At 41.9% G+C, this 19852-nt stretch overlaps 1 protein-coding gene across 2 annotated transcripts in view; it reads right to left on the bottom strand.

Moving 5' to 3' along the window:
- Positions 1 to 19852, bottom strand: part of MTHFD1L (methylenetetrahydrofolate dehydrogenase (NADP+ dependent) 1 like) — a 181768-nt gene that overhangs the window by 117377 nt on the left and 44539 nt on the right. For both annotated transcript variants that reach the window (XM_061428309.1, XM_061428310.1), the window contains exons 12-16: positions 14754 to 14890; positions 12380 to 12426; positions 8597 to 8704; positions 7678 to 7752; positions 5830 to 5932 (exon numbers count right to left, since the gene is read on the bottom strand). In XM_061428309.1, the coding sequence (XP_061284293.1) occupies positions 5830 to 5932; positions 7678 to 7752; positions 8597 to 8704; positions 12380 to 12426; positions 14754 to 14890 (470 nt within the window). The remainder of the gene's footprint in view (positions 1 to 5829; positions 5933 to 7677; positions 7753 to 8596; positions 8705 to 12379; positions 12427 to 14753; positions 14891 to 19852) is intronic.

Genomic DNA, 19852 nt, shown 5'->3' with positions numbered 1-19852 from the left:
ACTAAATGTTTAATACAGCACTGACAAAAACGGTGATGGGAATCGCATATCTGGGGACTAATATCATCTGTGGGATAAACAATGTGAACGTTTCCTTTCGTACACAAAGCACGAGCGGACCTGCTCACCTTGTCTGCCCCCATTGTTCCCTGACTTGTTAAGTGTCAGCTCTTTCTCCATGTACAATCCTCCTCTCTCTCACACATTCATACATACACACTCATTACCACAGGCCCATACGGATATCGAAGCAACACTCACCAAGCACAGGGAAATCTCTCTATGACTTTAAGGCACAGAGTCCTATACCCAGAAAGGAATGCCTCTCCATATCGCCACTGCTGCTGCTGCTGCTGCTAAGGCGCTTCACTCATGTCCAACTCTGTGAGACCCCATAGACGGCAGCCCACCAGGCTCCGCTGTCCCTGGGATTCTCCAGGCAAGAACACTGGAGTGGGTTGCCATTGCCTTCTCCAATGCGTGAAAGTGAAGTCGCTCAGTCGTGTCCAACTCTGTGCAACCCCATGGACTGCAGCCCACCAGGCTCCTCCGTCCGTGGGATTTTCCAGGCAAGAGTACTGGAGTGGGATGCCATTGGCTTCTCTGCCATATTGCCACTAGCTAGTACTTATTCTCAAGACCAATGGTGCAGAATCATATAAAGTAAAAGGATTTCCTACTCTCATGCGAAGCATACACAATGTGATCTTTTTTATTGGAAATTCAGCTGGATTTATTTAGCAAAGGGAACACAAGCCAAGAATAGAAAAAGAACCAAGTTAACAAGATCAGCTATAATCAGTGGGAACCAGAACCACCACCCACTGCCCCGCCCCCGCCGGCCGTGTTTGGCACGGCCCTAGTAGAGCAGGACATCTCACGGTCCATCAAGCTTTGGATGTCCGTGGAAAGACACAAGCGAAATGACAGTGATACATAAGACAAGAACTGTGAAGATTAAATTCTGATACACAAGAAAGATGCATACTAGAAAGTAATGCTTTGTTGTTCAGTCGCTAAGTCAAGTCGTGTCCAACTCTTTCTGTGACCCCATGGACTGTAGCCCACTAGGCTCCTCTGTCCATGGGATTTCCTAGACAAGAATACTGGAGTGGGTTGCTATTTCCCTCTTCAAGGGATCTTCCCAAACCAGGGACTGAACCCGTATCTCCTGCTTGGCAGGTGCATTCTTTACCACTGAGCCATCTGGAAAGCAGAAGGTAACACTAGTAATACAGAATTCCTTGACTCTAAGTCTTTAGCTCTAAGATAGAGCTAAAGATAGAGTGAGAAACATATTTATTCACTTCAGAGATTTTTACTTAGGGTCAATTTTGTGACAGATGCTGTGCCAGCTGTACAGGGATACAAAGACAAACGAGACATCATTCTCTGATGGAAGGCACTCGCTGGCCAAAGCGAGAGATGGAGAGTGCAGGTAGGTGTGGAGAAGGTGAAGAGCTCCTGCAGAGAGAAGAGATCTGTCTTTTCACTCTTTGCCCTAGACGGTCCCTTTAGGACTACACTGCTGTGTCCTGAGGCTCATTAACAACCAGCTACGGTTCAGGCACTGGGTGGTATAAGGTAGGACTTAAGGGGCAGGCCCTTATTTTGGATTCAGCAGAAGAACGGTACTGATTCCCTGCAAAGTTGCAGGGCAGTGCTGGGAACCAGTAACTGGATATCAGTTTCCTGGAGATCGAGGCTTTGGGTCCTTTGTCTAACAGCCCTTGAGCCCCTGCAGGACCCAATGCTCAGAAAGGCAGGGATTCACATCCCAGGGAACAATAAAATGACCCAATGTCCACTGTCTCTTCTGCTTATATCATGTGTTTCTATAAAAGTCTATCAGCTCCCAGTTCCTCCCTGTCAGCAGGCATTATGAGGCCTTCAAGCTTCTGATAGGAAGCATAGGATAAAACCACCAAGAGTCACATTTCTTACACAGGATGAAAGGAAAGAAGTGACCACTAAATGTCCAACATCCATATGGTGTGAGAGGAGGTTTTTAGCCTCACGAGGTCCCTGAATGTCTCCTTTCTAGTTATCAAATTAGAAAAGCATCTAATCTCATCATAAAGGTTATACTCTTTTAAGCTCTAAGTCCAATTATTAAATGGCCTCAATCTACGTGATGGGAGAGTCCTTTTTCTCATATTAATCCATGGGAGGAAGAGCCAAACTAGCTGTCAAATGTCATTCCGAACTCCTTGAGGCAATGGAACATGATATAAATGATATCTTATTATGATATAAATGAAACTAGTAGGGTACAAATTCTATAGCTTTAATTATACACAACTCCAGGTGGCAAATGACGTTTTTGTCACTTCAGTGGCCCTCAACAATAATGCCATTCTAACATTTATCGGGACTACTTTTTTAATGTCATCTCCATGAGAAATGATTCACAACCACAGTAACGTCAGTGTTTTCATGCTTCTCAGAGAGAAAGAAGAAGAACACAGCCCTGTTTCTGATGGCTACCTCTGCTGGTGCCACAGTGCAGATGTGGAAGACTGTCCCTCGTGTAAGATTTCTTTTTAGCATATCCCCATGCTAGGTTTCAAATACACTGATTTCACCTGCATAATTTTTCATTTGTAAGTACACCTCCAAATATCTTTTAAGGAATAAAACGAATTCACAAATACCTGGAAAAAGTTGACTATGACTTTTGAATACAATGGTGTTGGAATAATTAATCCTTCCAGTAGATTCCCAATAAAATGCTAAACATATTCATACCAAGAATTAAAAATGATGATGGTGGGACTTCCCTGGCAGTCCAGTGGTTAAAGCTGTGCAGTTACACTGCAGGGAGTGTGGGTTCAAACCCTGGTTGGGGAACTAAGATCCCATATGTCCCACGGAGCAGCCAAAAAGATACATAAATAAAATAAAAATGATGTTGGTCTGTTCAGTTATAGGCATATGTTTAAGGAGGTTGTAGTTCATTCACAGAAGACTTCTGGGACCATTTAAAATGACCATAACAGTCACTAACAAAATGGAACATGATATAAATGATATCTTATTATGATATAAATGGAACTAGTAGGGTACAAATTCTATAGCTTTAATTATAAACAAAATGTAGGTGCACAGAAAAACTATGAATAGTAGTTTTATTTGCACAGTTAGACGTTTCTGATTTTTTTTAGAGATGCGGAGAAGGCAATGGCACCCCACTCCAGTACTCTTGCCTGGAAAATCCCATGGATGGAGGAGCCTGGTGGGCTGCAGTCCACGGGGTTGCTAAGAGTCGGACACGACTGAGTGACTTCACTTTCACTTTTCACTTTCATGCATTGGAGAAGGAAATGGCAACCCACTCCAGTGTTCTTGCCTGGAGAATCCCAGGGACAAGGGAGCCTGAATGGCTGCCGTCTATGGGGTCGCACAGAGTCGGACACGACTGAAGCGACTTAGCAGTAGCAGCAGCAAAATCTGTATGATCCAACTAGTCCATTCTAAAGGAGATCAGTCCTGGGATTTCTTTGGAAGGAATGATGCTAAAGCTGAAACTCCAGTACTTTGGCCACCTCATGCGAAGAGTTGACCCATTGGAAAAGACTCTGATGCTGGGAGGGATCGGGGGCAGGAGGAGAAGGGGACGACAGAGGATGAGATGGCTGGATGGCATCACTGACTCGATGGATGTGAGTCTGAGTGAACTCCGGGAGTTGGTGATGGACAGGGAGGCCTGGCGTGCTGCGATTCATGGGGTTGCAAAGAGTTGGATACGACTGAGCAACTGAACTAAACTAACAAAAAAAATCTGTATAATGTTACTACTTTGATAATTTTAAAAAACATTCAGAAGTTTCTGAAGAGATTTTACTCTATGTTAGGAGTCTGGGAGACAGAGACACACAGAAAAAGTACCTCATACGCCTATTACCATAATGACCATCTGGATGGTGCTTCAGGGTTGGAAAGTACTCTCATGTCCCACTACAGCCACCCAAGGGAAAGGCTGCTATTATGACTCATTTACAGATGAGGAAAGCGAGTAATTCACTTGTCCAGAGTTACACAGCTCATAAATGACAGAGACAAGACGGGTTCTCTAGTCTTTGCTTTTCCATCTCACTAAATTTTGTAGTGAACAGGTTGAATGGATTCCCGGGAGTTGAGCTTCATGCAGGTGGGGTGGTCCTGAGCTGTGTCCGGGAAGGCAAGATGGGAGATGGGGCGGGATGGGCCAGTGGGGGGCGGGGCAGAGGGATGAGGCAAACAGGAAGCAAAGGTGTGCATGGGGCTGGCCACAAGGCAGTACTCCTGAAGGCCAGGCCGAGGGTGCAGCACCAACCACCCAGGATGGAGGCTCTCAGAAAGGGGGTGACAGGACACCTCCCCCTCTACTATGAAATCATCGAGTTGTGGGGGGGGGTGGGGGTTGGAAATGGAAGTAAGAAAATCTACTAAAAGGTAACTGCAATAAATCAGGCATCTACTCATAATTAAAAAAAAAAAAATGTGACATATAGCAAACTCTCGTTGGTTATCTACTTTACATATAGTAATATGTTTCCTTGTTACTCCCTCCATACACCTCACCCTCTCCTGCTGTGTCTTAGGAAACTCAAACAGGGGCTCTGTATCAACCTAGAGGGGTGGGATGGGGGAGATGGGAGGGAGGTTCAACAAGGAGAGGAGATATGTATACTTATGTCTGATGCATAATTTTGTAAAGCAATTATCCTTCAGTTAAAAAAAAAAAAAAAAGTGTGTAGAAATGGAGAAATGTGGTGATAGGGGAATTCTGAGAAGAAAAACAAAGGAAGGATCAGGAGTACACACTCTCTGACTCTTCTTTAGGTTTTATCAAGTGCTGTTACCACATGCCTGGAAGCATGTATTATCGACTCCATTTCCATTTGCCAGAACAGGCATGTGCTCTGCTCTGCTGCTGCTAAGTCCCTTCAGTCGTGCGACCCCATAGATGGCAGCCCACCAGGCTTCCCCATCCCTGGAATTCTCCAGGCAAGAACACTGGAGTGGGTGGCCATTTTCTTCTCCAATGCATGAAAGTGAAAAGTGAAAGTGAAGTCACTCAGTTGTGTCCGACTCTGTGTAACCCCATAGACAGCCCACCAGGCTCCTCTGTCCATGGGATTTTCCAGGCAAGAATACTGGAGTGGGGTGCCATTGCCTTCTCCGTGCTTTGCTCAGGGTCACGCAGTTAAGTTAGTGGCGAGGCAGACATCCGCTCAAGGCTCCTGACTCCACATTCGGTGCCTTCCTGCCCACCCCACCCACATCCCACCCTTGCAGACAGCAGGGTGGGGTGGCAGTGGAGAGGGGATGTCACAGCAAAGAGGGAAACAGGGAGGCTAGGGCCGAAGTCCCTTCATGCCACATTTCAAGAGTTAGGATTCTCATCAGTGGCTGGAAGCATTATACTCAGAGAAAAAAATTCCTCACTGAAAACAGAAATTTCTGAGAGGCTCAGACCTGGCTGGTAAGGGAAGAGAAAGGAAGAAATTAAAATTAGGGTGCCTGGTAGAGAGGCAGTGGGAGCCACAGACAGTCCTCCCACTAACAGAAGACAAGAGCTCAGAGAAGAGACAGAAAGAAAGTACTTTTCCTGGGAAATTGGTAGAGCCAGAGTGATTGGGATGAGCTAAGGGCACAGTTATTTCTCCCAACTAGGAGACGAGGATGAGAAAGGCTGGTCAAACAACAGTGACTGAGTTAATGGAGCGACTGTGCAACGCAAGCTGGGAAGACAGCGGAAGAAATACAATCGTGCGTGTGTGAAATCAACTGAGGGGTGCCCGCTGGAGGACGTGTCGCCCTCCTCATCCAGCCACCAGCACCCACCTCTCTGCCATGTGATGGTGGAGGGGTCGATGTCAAGACGGGCAAATTTCCTCATTTCCTCTTCTGTCAGGGCACTCGGATCAGTCTTATTTATTCCCAGTCTCTAGTGGTTAAGAAGAACAAAACGCGATGGGTTTTAGAAGGAATAGAAAGCAAGATGTAATCAAATTGTCTCTACTTCTACTTCCTCTGTAACTAGGACAACCTTTTTAAAAACTAAGCTGAACTTCAAGTAAATTGCAAGTTAGGCCAACTCATAAATGAATGTCAGAATCCAAACACACCCTAAATGGAAGACATGGATATTTGTAATTGTTACTGTTGTTTAGTCGCTCAGTTGCGTCCTACTCTTTGCAACCCCGTGCACTGCAGCACACCAGGCTCCCCTGTCCTTCACCATCTCCTGGAGTTTGCTCAAACTCTTAAGAGGTGATGATGCAGGTGACAATATACAAAGGACAAGTGTCGCATTGCCTGTCGTGACCTCAGGTTATGTGGTCACCTCATGCTGTGCTCAGAAGGGGCATAAACTGTCCATCAAATTGATGCTTGAGTTCATTAATTCTTCTTTTCTGATATAAATCTCAATAATTTAAGTTTTATGTCTATGTTTTCAAGTCATTTCTATTTCCATTAGAAAAAAAATTAAAACTTTAAATGCATCTTTTTCTACAAAGGAAACATTTTAAGAAAGTGCTTTTTGATAGTATATAAGAGTGTCTGCCACATGCCAGCCACCCTGGTAAGTTAAGAAGAAATACTGGGAGCTTAGTCCTAACTGTGGAATTTAAAGTCTAACCAGAAGGATAAGAACCTGAGTAGACTGGTTCCGGGATGAAAAACATTTTTACTTTCGCTTAAGGGACACAGTCTAAGACTGCATGTCTTTTTATTATTTATTGTGATAAGCCTTTCTTAGGGCTTCCCTGGTGGCTCAGTGCTAAGAACGTGCCTGCCAATATAGGAGATGCAGGTTTGATCCCTGGGTCAGGAAGATCCCCTGGAGAAGCAAATGAAAACTCACTCAAGTATTCTTGCCTGGGAAATCCCATTGGACAGAGCAGCCTGGTGGGCTACAGTCTATGGGTTTGCAAAGAGTCTGACATGACTTAGCGACTAGACGACAACAAAGTCTAAGAAAAGAATGTAGGAAACAGAAACTATATAAATGGTGGAGTTGCTGAGGATAGTATATTGTGCATTCTCAACAAATTGAACTTGGTTAAGTAAGAAGCCAGGCGATAAATTTCTTAAACCCATTCCACCAATTAATGGTTGTAAATTAAAGTTATTTTTTCATTTCTGAAAAAAAGCAAGGGGAAAATCCATGATTCGAAGGATGTTAAGTAGCAAACAGCACCAGAAAATGGCAAAATGGATAAGAATTAAGAGCACATCCACAAATACAATCTTAATATCTTGCTGCAATAAAAAATGAAATAGATGAGTTTTCAAAGGCTTCCCTAGAAAGTTAAAACATGTTATGGAAAAGACTCTTGGCCATCCTCATTTGTTGGTTGACAAGAGTTCTCAGCAAAGTGGTCCTCTCATTTTATAGATGAAGAAGCTGACATCTACAAGCGAGAACTAATTTGTTCACCAGCTTTTTGGTGCAGGATCCAGGCCTCAGGCATCTAGTTCCATGCAATCTCTGCTACACTGTTCTGCCTTTTTAAGAGTTTTATATATATATATATAAAATCTACTTTATATATGTGTATGTATATATATATATGTATAAGGTATCTGAAAACCAAAACTCAAATCAAGTTCAAGATTTCTGGTTTCAATTTTTTGATTTGTTTCCAGGGTATTTTTTTGTTAAAGAACCATTAACTGGAAACTTACTTTCAGCCGAGCAAGTTGAATTTTTGAAAATTCTCGAACACCATTCACTGAAGGAACCAGTCGATTATACAGGGCCTAAAAACACAAAACAAAAACAAAACTCACACAAGTTTAAGGGCCAACCACGAATGTGGACAATTTACAGAATATGACACAGTTCATTACATTTATAACTAAACTGTTTGGATTAGAGACCCTATTAAAATTCTTGGCTAATGTAAACAATTTAGACTTAAGTTCTGTCATTTTAATAAATCTGAACTAGATCTGAAATAATGCACATTGTAAAGAGCTTGCATGAAAATATATTTCTTGATCTACAGCCTTTTAACTATCAAATTAAAAATTATCTCTATAGCTGCCTTTAGCTTTAAGAACTCACTAGAGAGTCGGTTTAATTGGAGGATGTCAGGACTTTTGTGAAATATGCCCAAAATTCCCACTTTTATCCACATCCTATGTCTATGAGGAACTGGCATCTATGAGGAATTAGCATCTGGTACTGTGTCCCCTGTGTGAGCTACATCTCAGACTGTACACCCTCAGCCAAAAAGGAGGTCTGACATGTTTAACAGGGCATTGAGACCAGCTGCCTCTAACATGGGAATCTTAAAAAGAATCTCTCCAATCCCCTTAGTACAGACCAGAGATTATACCTATGGGCAAAACGAAGAGAATTTGGCTTAAAAAGTACAACTAGTAGAATTCTTTCATTAACTTGGCAGTGGTCAGAAACTCATTTGAGAATCAGACTGAAGTAGAGATTCTCTCCTTGAGAAGGATGGACACATATCTAATTCACAAAATTTTGAATAGGATTTCAGACAACTTGGACACTCCAAAAGTTTTTCCATGAACGCCTTAATCCAGAACTCCCAGGGTAAGATGCCCAAAATGGCCAATAAGGGGGCTGTCTCACCTTATCTGCTTGAGTGTTTTCATGCAAAATCCTTGCGTCGATAGCGGCAGCCAGCAAATTATTGGCAGCAGTAATGGCGTGGATGTCCCCAGTAAGGTGAAGGTTGAACTAGAAAATGAAATGAAACATCTAACTTGCTTCAAACAACCATCTGCAGTATTGAAGAGCTTTCTGAATAAACAAAATAGTATGCTAATTACACACCCCTACAATGGTTAGGTATGTTTTACAAAGCCTAAATCAGAAAAACCAATGTCGGGATTTTCCACTTTTAAATCCTTCCTTTTTCAGGTTAAGAGGGAAACAATTCTGGTGGAGTTAATGATTGGTTTCCTAATTTTGGTTTTCTTTTTTTACGTACTTTTATGTACTGTTTTATAATTAGGAAAATAATATCATATCAAATGTACTTGGCAACATGGCAGGGAACAAAACACACAGTAGAAACAGAAAAATACAAAATGTGACAGCCGAAGAAAGAGAAAAAAATGTATCACCATCACAACTTCATATTTCTGTTATTTTTCTTCTAATCTTAGGCACACACATGATTATCACATGCAGAATCAGCATATTTGTAATCGGTTAACTTCTTTCTTTAAAAGCGTATTGTAGAGATCAATATCAAAAGATATTTGAAAACAACCCACATATTTTCAAGTGCAATGTGACATTTATGAAGAGAGATCTTTGACTTAGCCATTGAAAGCTTCAATGAAGTCAGAAGACTGAAAAAATACAGGGCGTGATGGAAGAGAACAAAGCTTTTAAATGAGAAAATAGTACCAAAATGAGAAATTGATATCAAAGATACTTTAAAAATACCATGTATTTGGAAATTAAATGTCCACTTTTAAATAATGGGTATATCTAAGAAGCCATAACAAGGAAAATTAGAAAATATTTGTCATAGTAGAAAAATGAAAAGAAAATTTATCAAAATTTGTTGCATGCAGCTATGGCTGCTCAGTGCAATTAAATATGTTCTGGAGCCTTGAATGAGGTATGAAAATAAATAATAGAGACTAGCATTAAATTCTGTGAAATTTGAACAAAATCTGTATTTTAGTTCATAATACTGCAATCACATGTTAATTCCCTGATTTTTTTTTTACAACACAGTATTCTTTATGTTGCTAAGAGAACCTTTGTATGATTTCAATACCTTCACACCATGAAATTTTTGCACCTGCTGTTATGTCCCTGAATATGTTCCAGTGACTCCTAGTTTACAGCCTATGGAACTTGGATAAAATTTGTATCCTACTGTTGTGTGAAAATTTTTATAAATCTTCATTACATTTAATTGGTTTATAGTGCTTTTCAGGTCTAGTATATCCTTCTACTTCTCTGTATATTCATTCTATTAATTTTTGACAGTTTGATATTAAAACTCCAACGAAAAACCTTAATTTATCTACTTAAAAAATAACTGTACTACATCGTAGAACTATATGTAACTTTGTTCCAAGTTTGTAATATTTTCCAAGTCTCCTGTAAATGTGCTATCATATTTTCATAATTTAAAAAAATAAAGAAGTAAGCAAAGAAAAAAAATATCTTGTTTGTGTATGGCTACTGTTCACAGGGGCTGTATAGTCATGCATATATAACAAAATTTTTTATTTAAGTTGCTTCCAGATTTTCACTTTTGTAAAGAAGCAATCATTTGAAAACACATACAAGTAGCTTTTTTAAAAAGAAATTAACTTCTGAACAAGTAATACAGGTACTCTAGCAGGCACTCTGCTCAGAGCTGAGGATGGATAGACAGAGAAGACACTGGAGGTCCTTGAATTCAAGAACAAACTGCCTGCGTTTCACCTACTCAGCTATCATAAGATAGCCCTGACTATCTTACACCTCCATTTGGCATAGGCACATGACAGTGAACACCAAGGCTATTTCCATCCTCGACAGCAAAATCCTCAGCTGCTCCCCAGGCTACATTCCTTACACTGCATCCCCACCCTGGCCCCAGCTCTGAAGATGCCCAGATTGTGAAGATTACTCATGCCCCTGCAGATGTGGGGCCCAGGGCTCTTCTTTTCTGCAAAACCTCGGACTATTCATTCTCATTCCCACTCCCAATATTTAAAGACCAGCCAAAATTTCCCTCCAGTTTCCATGGTGCTGACATCTCCATGGGTTAAAACAAACAAACAAACAAACAAAAAAACAACTATTCCTTCAACAAAAGGCTTTCCAAGTGGTTCAGTGGTAAAGAAACCACCTGCCCATGTAGGAGATGAAGGAGATATGAATTTGATCCCTGGGTTGAGAAGATCCCTGGAGGAGGAAACGGCAAACCCCTTTGGTATTTTTGCCTGGGAAACCCCATGGACAGAGGAGTCTGGCGGGCTATAGTCTATGGGGTTACAAAGAGCTGGACACAACTCGGTGACTAAGTACAGACAGACAGGTTTTTGTCCTTCAGCATAAACAACAAATACCCCCTAGTGCTGGGCATGCTGCTAAGTACTGAGGCCTGTGGGCTCCACCATGGCCAGGGGACCACAGGGAGGTAAACGTGGAGAAGGAAGAGATGTGTCGGATGGATGGAAAAGAAGCTGGATGTGTGAGCTGGGCAGAGAGGGCAGGGAAGGAAGGGAAAAACCTTCCAGACTTGGAACCAAGAGACGAGAGAGCAGGAATCCAAGGAGCTTGACAGGGTGGAGAGAGACAGTGTGGTTTGTGGGAAGTTGAGACGGCGGGTGGCTGGGGAGACAGCAGGAACACAGGCACACGGGGACTGGCTGTGCTGTGCTGGACAGACAGTGGTGGAGTCCCTGTTGAGACAAACACAGCAGGAAAGTAACCTGCTCAGACACGGGTTTAGGAAGTTTTCTTAGGACCTGACCCAAGAGACTGATGCAAGTGGAACTGATGGGACCTGGTCATGGTTAGACCCAGGGGACCAGCAAGAGTTACGTGGGGTGGATTACGCGGGTGGAAGAAGGTGATCTTGGAGAAAAAAGAACTGGCACCACTGCTGCTTTTGGACCATTCTTCCCTGGAACCATGGTCATCCCTCCATGGGAAACTGGTTTCAGGACTCCCGCAGATACCGAAAACCAGACACTCAAAGTCCCTTATGTCCAATAGGGTAGTATTGTATACAAACATACACACATCCTCCAGTATAATCTAAATCATCACGAGACTACTTATCATAAATACCCAATACCAAGTAAACGTTATGGAAATAGCTGCCAGTATGCATTAAATTCAAGTTTTGCTTTTTTGAATTTCTGGAAAAAATTTTTTTTTCTGTTTTTAAGCTGCAACTGTTAAAAACCATGGATGTGGAACCTGGGGATATAGACGGCCGGCTGGATTTGATTTTGCAGTCTCAATCCACAGAGGTGAAGAGTCCAGCCTTCCTGAATTCAGCAGAATAACACATGGAGATATAGCTCTGCATCCTCTCACCCAGAACCCTGAGGTGGGTTTTGGGACTCAGAATTTTTTGGAATGCAGAAAGGTAGTGTGATGTACATAATCTATTTATAAAACATTCCAAGCAAGGTCCAGGTCAGCATCCATTAATCAAAAACAGTATTTCTGCAGAAAAATTTATGAATATTTACAACAAGCAGCATAGACAAAATCCACAAGAAGTTCCTAACAGTAAATGTCAGGTTTTGCTCCCAAATGAGTCATGCAAACACTTCTGGTTTTCAAAGCCTTTAGGACTTTGGGTTGGAAGATAAAGTACTATGGGTCTATAAGGTTCCAGGAGGGAAAAACAGTGATAAGACACGTATCTCTTTGAAATCTTACCTCCTCCATAGGGATGACCTGGGCATATCCACCACCTGCAGCTCCTCCTAAACAACAGAGCAGGTAGCATTTGAGATGAGTTGCCCAAGTACAGCTACACAGGAGCCCCAGGGAAATGGTTCCTCAAACCCAACAGGGAGGGATGTATCCCCAAGATGTAAGAAGTACAGGCACTGAGAAGCATTACTGGTATGGCAAAGGAGAACAGAAAGGGGGCATGTTCCCCCTATGTCCCGCTCTGTATTGAGGACTTTGAAGGACTTTGGTCTCTTTGTTTAGAAGAGGGTAAGCATAATACGGGCTTCCCTGGTAGTTGAGCTAGTAAAGAATTCACCTGCAGTGCAGGAGACCCCGGTTCAATTCCTGGGTCAGGAAGATCCCCTGGAGAAGGGATAGGCTACCCACTCCAGTATCCATGGGATTCCCACGGTGGTGGCTCAAACAGTAAAGAATACGCCTGCAGTGTAGGAGACGAGGGTTCAATTTCCAGGCTGGGAAGATCCCCTGCAGGAGGGCATGGCAACCCACTCCAGTATTCTTGACTGGAGAATCCCACGGACAGGAGCCTGGTAGGCTACAGTCCATGGGGTCACAAAGAGTCGAACACCACTGAGCGACTAAGCACACAGCACACACAAGCATAATATGGCAAATGTTGTTACACCAAATACGGGATTATTTCATTAATTATTAGATATGGCTATGCTTTATCTAAAGTGCACATGTGGTATAGACGATCCTATTTACAAAGCAGAAACAGAAACACAGACATTGAGAACAAATGTATGGATACCAAGGGGGAAGGGGGGTGGGATGAATTGGGGGATTGGCATTGACACATATACACTATTGATACTGTGTAGAAAATAGATGTTAGTTTTCTAACTGAGAACATACTGTACAGCTCAGGGAACTCGACTCAATGCACTGTGGTGCTCTGATTGGAAAGAAGTCCAACAGGGAGGGGATATATGTAAATACATGGCTGATTCATTTTGCTGTACAGTAGAAACTAACACAGCATTATCAAGCAACTGCACTCCAATAAGAATTTAAAAAAATTTTTTAAATAAAATGCGCATGAATTTAAGTACCAAAAAATGTTTCCTAAATAAAATCTACCTGATAAACAGATTCACATATTATAGACTCTATCAGTTTATTCTAGTTAATAGTATATACGATTTATCATAATGTTTATCTCTCAAAATAGTAAAGTTATCACATTAAAAAGACTTCTCTTTCCTAAAACAATACCCTGTGCATCCATTATTATTTTACAGTTTACCGTATTTTTATATACTATTTGGTCCTCACAACAAATTGGTAAGCCTAGTACTATATGCCTTTTACAATTGTGGCTCAGAGAGGTTATGACTGGCTAAAGGTCACACAGCAGTAAGGAAGATAGCCACAAATAAAACCCCAGCTTTCTTGTCCAAGTTTAGTGTTCACTGCACTACATAAAATACGACATTCTAAGAGTACTTAAAGTTAGGAGTTATTAATACTTGTAACAGCAATATAAATATAGTACTGCTAAAAACCACAAAGTACTGAGAACAAGAATTGTGGCAGTGAATGCTGTTACAAAGTGAGCTGAAGAATGATTCACGATAAATCGATGAAAAAAGATGAGTGAACATGTAGGAGCCAGATCTCAGCACAACCACAGCCACAGAGGAACTTCACCTCATGCCCCAGTCCACAGTCAGCTTCCAGAGCTCCTGCAGCCCCACAAGGCAGCTCTGATGAGATGAGGCTTGGGGGCCGACCTAGGGGTCTCTAACTGTTTCGATGGAAAGACCTTTTACCTTGGTGGGGACGATAAAACACCGGCATGAATGGCAGCATTTTAAAACCACTCACCAAAGGAGGAACTGCTGAAATGGAGGGCTTCTGCTCAAGGCTGGGATCCTGAGCAAAAGCTGGATGGACCACTGCCTGAGTGAAGGAAGGGGATGGGTTTCCTGGGGAGCTCCACTCAGACCTCCCCCTGCAGCTCTCTTGGTGGGAGGACCAAGTCAGGAGACCTCCACCTACTGAGTGCAGGGTAGTGCGTTGGGGAGTGGGGCGTGCTTGTAGGGACGAAACTTGCTGGTTCCACATTTGCTGGTGATGAATTTTGCTTTGAAAGGTATTTATTGTTGTTGCTGTGCAGTTGCTCAGTGTCTGACTCTTTGCCACCCCATGGACTGTGGCACGCCAGGCTTCCCTGTCCTTCGCTGTCTCCCAGAGTTTGCTCTACCTCATGTCCACTCAATCAATGATGCCATCCAACCAGCTCATCCTCTGTCCCCTCCTCCTTCTCCCCTCAATCTTTCCCAGTATCAGGGTCTTTTCCAATGTATATACTAGCTGTTAGATAAATTACCTTTAACTCCGAAAGTTGGTCCTTGAGAAGGCTGCCTGAGACAGGCAAAGGAGTTGACGTTCAGGTGCGCAGTCAATGCCTGTACAAGCCCAATTGTAACTGTACTTTTTCCTTCTCCAAGAGGGGTGGGTGTGATCCTGATTTGGGAAAAAAACAGTAACTTTAATAATGTTTTCTAGACAACCTATGCAAAATCAATCTATGGTACAGGAACCAAATCGAAGGAGACCAGTAGAGACCAGGCCACGCCAAAATCCCTCCATCACTCAACTTCCGTGGACCTTTGCGGTTCACTTACATCACAAAATCCACATTTAAAAGTCAAGATACAGATACATCTGTACCAAAAGAGCCAATTAAAAGAAGTTATTTAGCAGTGCCAATAACATTATCAACTTCAGGAAATGGCATAAACGTATCCATCAAAGTGATTTAATAATTAAGCTGACGTCATTTCTTGTTGATGGATAATTTGGCATTTGTTCTTCCAGGGCCATTTACTGAGGATGTTATGTGGGCACCAAGCCTAAGTCAATGGTCCATACATGGTGAGGTGGGGCCAGACTTGTCCATTAGACGGGATTCTAATGTCCCCACTCATCTGTCTCCTTCTTGCCATCGTGTCCGTGGCTTTTCTAGCCATGTTTGAACACAAACCAGGCTGGAGGCTCATTACCTCCAGGATGGCCCATTCACTTCCTGATAACTTTTACAATTAGACAAGTTGTTTGTCCTAAAGCAGAGATGTTAGCATTCCTACAGACACACTTAGCCTACTCCCCTTCCAAACAACAACCCTTCAAATATTTAGAAGGAATAAGTCCACAGCTCCTAAACACACTAAGGCGGTCACCTCTGCTCTGGGGGCTCACCGTTGAGCACACACTCTAAAAAGCCAAGCATCACACGTTCACAACATCACAGTATAAGAAACAGGACAGGCGAGTATTACATTCCCAAGAAAAGACCCATGAAATTGTTCCTTAGCCTATACTAATCAGTGCTGCTGCTGCTGCTAAGTTGCTTCAGTCGTGTCTGACTCTGTGTGACCCCATAGGCGGCAGCCCACCAGGCTCCTCTGTCCCTGGGATTCTCCAGGCAAGAACACTGGAGTGGGTTGCCATTTCCTTCTCCAATGCATGAAAGTGAGAAGTGAAAGTGAAGTCGCTCAGTCGTGTCCGACTCTTAGCGACCCCATGGACCACAGCCTACCAGACTCCTCCATCCAGTGCTACAAGTTTTTAAAACACTTCTTTGGGCTTACAGTTTAGTCTTCTATGAGTTAGAGGGTATGAGCCGAATTGTCTAGGACAGTCAACCACAACAAAACTGACGGCAGAGTTTTCTGACCTACAAAATGCAGCGATGTGATCACAAAGAAGCAACGCAACTATCTCAGACTACCATGGCTATACAATCACTCTTTCAGCAAATATATCTTGAGTAGCATTAAGTCCAGGTTACTAGACCCTGGGGACACAGTGATAACCATGGTGGACTCCACTGCTGACCTCACAGAGCTTACAGTCAATGGGAGATAGTAGTAGTGCAGTGTTAGTTGCTCAGTCATGTCTGACTCTTTGCGAACCCACAAACTGTAGCCCACTAGACTCCGCTGTTTGTGGGCTTCTCCAGGCAAGAGTACTGTGAGTTGCCATTCCCTTCTCCAGAGGATTTTCCCCAACCTAGGGATCAAACTTGGTTCTCCTGCATTGCAGGCAGATTCTTTACTGTCTGAGCTAGCAGGAAGCCCCATAGCCAATGGGAGATATGAAGAGCTAAACTGGCAATTACAATGAATTTGAGAAATGCTGAGACAGGGGAAATGGCAATAAGACTGTATTTTGAGAGTACATGGAAGGATGATCTAATTAGATTTGGGACATCAAGGAAGACTTCCTGGAGGAAGTGATATCTGAGACCTGACAAATGAATAAGCATTAGTCAGATAAAAGTGAGAGTCAGTTTGGGGTAATTCATATCCTAGGTCCTGTGCTTTATATTTACTGGGTTACTTTTTATCTTCATTTGATAAATGAGGACACTGAGGCACAGCAATTTTAAGCAACCTGCTCAAGGCCACACGGATTAATAAACCAGGAAATTAAATCCAGGCAAATGGTCTGATTTCACTAGGTTATCTCTATGGATGGAAGTTGTTATTGACAATGAGTCATATAAAGCATGGGAATGGGGATGACCACCCAGTGAACAAAGCACAAAAGGGATAAAGACAGAATTGTTAAGAACACTGTCTCTAGGGGAACAGTTAGAAGAAAAGAGCAAAAGGAAATTAAGAATGATAGGGAAGCCTTGACAGGAGACACAGGTGGGACAGGGGAACCAAGGAAGTGGCCACAGCCTCAGATGTGGTCCAGTGATAATCAGTTGCTCAATTTAGCGACAACATAGCTGGTGAGCCCACCGGAATGCTGCTCAGAGAAGCAGAGCTCCAGCCAAAAGCCAAAGGCGTCATGATCTTCAAGAAAATGCAGGTCACACGTAGGGTGGGTTAAGTACTCCAGTGGCCTTTATGGCCTGCAAAGGAATATGGGCTTTACTTGAATACAGGCTTGACTTAAATATGTCACATGAAGGATTATATTTTCATCCCCAAGGATAACTCACATCGCTGCTGGAGAGAGCCAAGAGCAGACACGCCCAGAGATGACCTCCCAAAAGCTTCGGCTAACCATCCAACTCTTAATTAGAAACACAGGACTGCTTCGTGTTCTGCCAACTAATACAATTCAGGAAAACCAGAAAGTAGGAAGTATTTATGGGGAGCAATCAAAAGAGGGTTACAATAAAAACTTTATTTTGCCTCATTCCTACATTTGGCATCAAGATTTGGCTTAATTGTTGTCTCACGATCTTTAGCTCAGGTTCCCAATGATTCAGTTGACTTAGGAAAGAACAAGCGCCATGTTAACCTAATTTCCTTTTCTGTAAGAACTTTATGGAGATGGAACTGTGGGTTTGCTTCATTATCTTCCTCTTCTCCTCCCAGGAGATTCACCTGCTCCCTCCCCCAGGAATCATTTTGTGCTTATTCTCTAACTTTTCTGAGGGCATTATTACTACAAGTGTGCTGAAGTGAAGGACTATTTCTACTGCATTTCTGTCACGCGTCCAAGCACAGATGAGCAAAACACATTAGGAAAAGAAATGACACCTTTCCCAAGACAAAATGTTATTCATTGTCAACTACCGGTAAACAATGAACTAAAGTACTCTGTGACAATTTGTTGTTGTTTCGTCGCTAAGTCAGGTCCAAATCTGAGATCCCATGGACCGTAGTCCACCAGGGTCCTTTGTCCATGGGATTTCCCAGGCAAAAATACTAGAGTGGGTTGCTGTTTCCTTCTGAAGGGGAATCTTCCTGACCCAGGAATCAAACTGCACCTTCTGCTTGGCAGGCAGAGTCTTTTTACCACTGAGTCACCTGGAAAGTCCTCGTGACATTTTGGACTCTTACTAAAAGAAGCTTACCGTTTACTCAAAGGTCAAAGAGATTGCTTATGCAGAAAGAAGTCATAAAATTGATCCGTTTCTTGAGATCTAGAATCCTGTTGGGCAGTATTATTGCCATTAGCCATGGGTTGAACTGTGAACTCCAAAGATCTTTGCTTAAAGAGGATTTGAATATGTATCGCTCATCCCAGGCATGGGCAGGATTTGGAAGGTTTTTTAAAAACCTTTTTAAACCTAATGATAAAAATGGGTAACTGTGGTTCACTTGGTTGTGTTTCCCATCACAATTGACTGAGGCCAACAGTTCAAAGTCCCTGGTTGCTTCTAAATATTCTGTTCTGCTCTGCAAGCCATGCGAACAGAAGAAAAACTCACAGATCTTTAAATACTTAACCAAAGCAGAAAACTGAAACTTTAGAAAAGTCAATCGAGTTATTTTTACACTGACCAAAATTGTTTGAAGCATTAAAAGATAAATAAAATCAAATCAGCTATTTAGCACTCTAGAGGAAAAAAATAGTGATGTGAAAAGTTTTCTTTAATGTGAAATTCAGCGTATTCACAGATTTGACATGCTCAGTCCACGCGATTCAGAGAAATTCTAAAAACTTCTGTATGGAAATCAGTGAAGGACGGATGGAGACCCATACACTTTCAACGCCCTGCAGCTGCACTTCGAGTCAAGTTCTCAAACAAATTCCTTTTCATTAGTGTAACTGGGAAAATATGTAAAACTCAAGAGCCCCTAAGATTCTTTTGGCATTTTTCCCTGAACAATTCCCAATACTTTTCATTTTGTCAGGCCGAGCAAATAAAGTGATGTGTAGGTGTAAATACCATGCGAAGTGTAGCTGATGAAATACAGATGATTCTGACGGAATAAAAAGTACTAAAGTTTGAAGGATAGCTTTTAAAAACGAATTAATCTGTTTTGCATTTGGGTTATTAATAGTAGAAGATTTTTTTAATCCCACGGTTTTATATTTTAATCCCACTGTTGATATATTTAAATCACATTTGTACATGAATTCAAGTGTACAATAACAAATATTTGTTATTTAGGTCTATTGAAAAATTACTTGGGTATTTGAATTTTTCTAAAGCATGAGAAAAGACAGTATTCAGGGATAAAAGCAGGATACAAAACAGTATTTATGACATAATTTCAATGTGTAAAAAAAGATAGAAGCAGAGATAAAATTCTGGAAGAGAATGTAATAATTTTGAATACTTCTGAGTAATGAGAGATTGTCTTCTCCTTTTAACTTTTCTTTACGCTAAATTTTTAGTCGATGGAACAAAGTAATTTTCAGATAAAAAAAAATACCTTTCAGGAAAAGGAAAAAAATTCTCCACTTAATGGATGGGTAATTTTTTTTCTAAAGAAGCTGCAACCATGTGTATAATGGCTTGATAATGTCACTTTTCCATTATTACCTGACCAAAATTAAAGATGATTTTATTTCAAATGAAGTTTTCATTTTAGACTACAAATAAAATTACTGTCTTGCTGTTGTAAACTGATTTCTAACATGCAGCTATTAAAAGATTAGATAACAAAAGCATTTTATACACTTAAGAAGATACCCCTTATTGAGTTGGTGAGGGGAGTTTATTCCTTCCTG

Source organism: Bos javanicus, chromosome 9 (assembly GCF_032452875.1).
Source record: "Bos javanicus breed banteng chromosome 9, ARS-OSU_banteng_1.0, whole genome shotgun sequence".
Lineage (NCBI taxonomy): Eukaryota > Metazoa > Chordata > Mammalia > Artiodactyla > Bovidae > Bos > Bos javanicus.
This window is presented reverse-complemented; position numbering and strand designations above follow the sequence as displayed.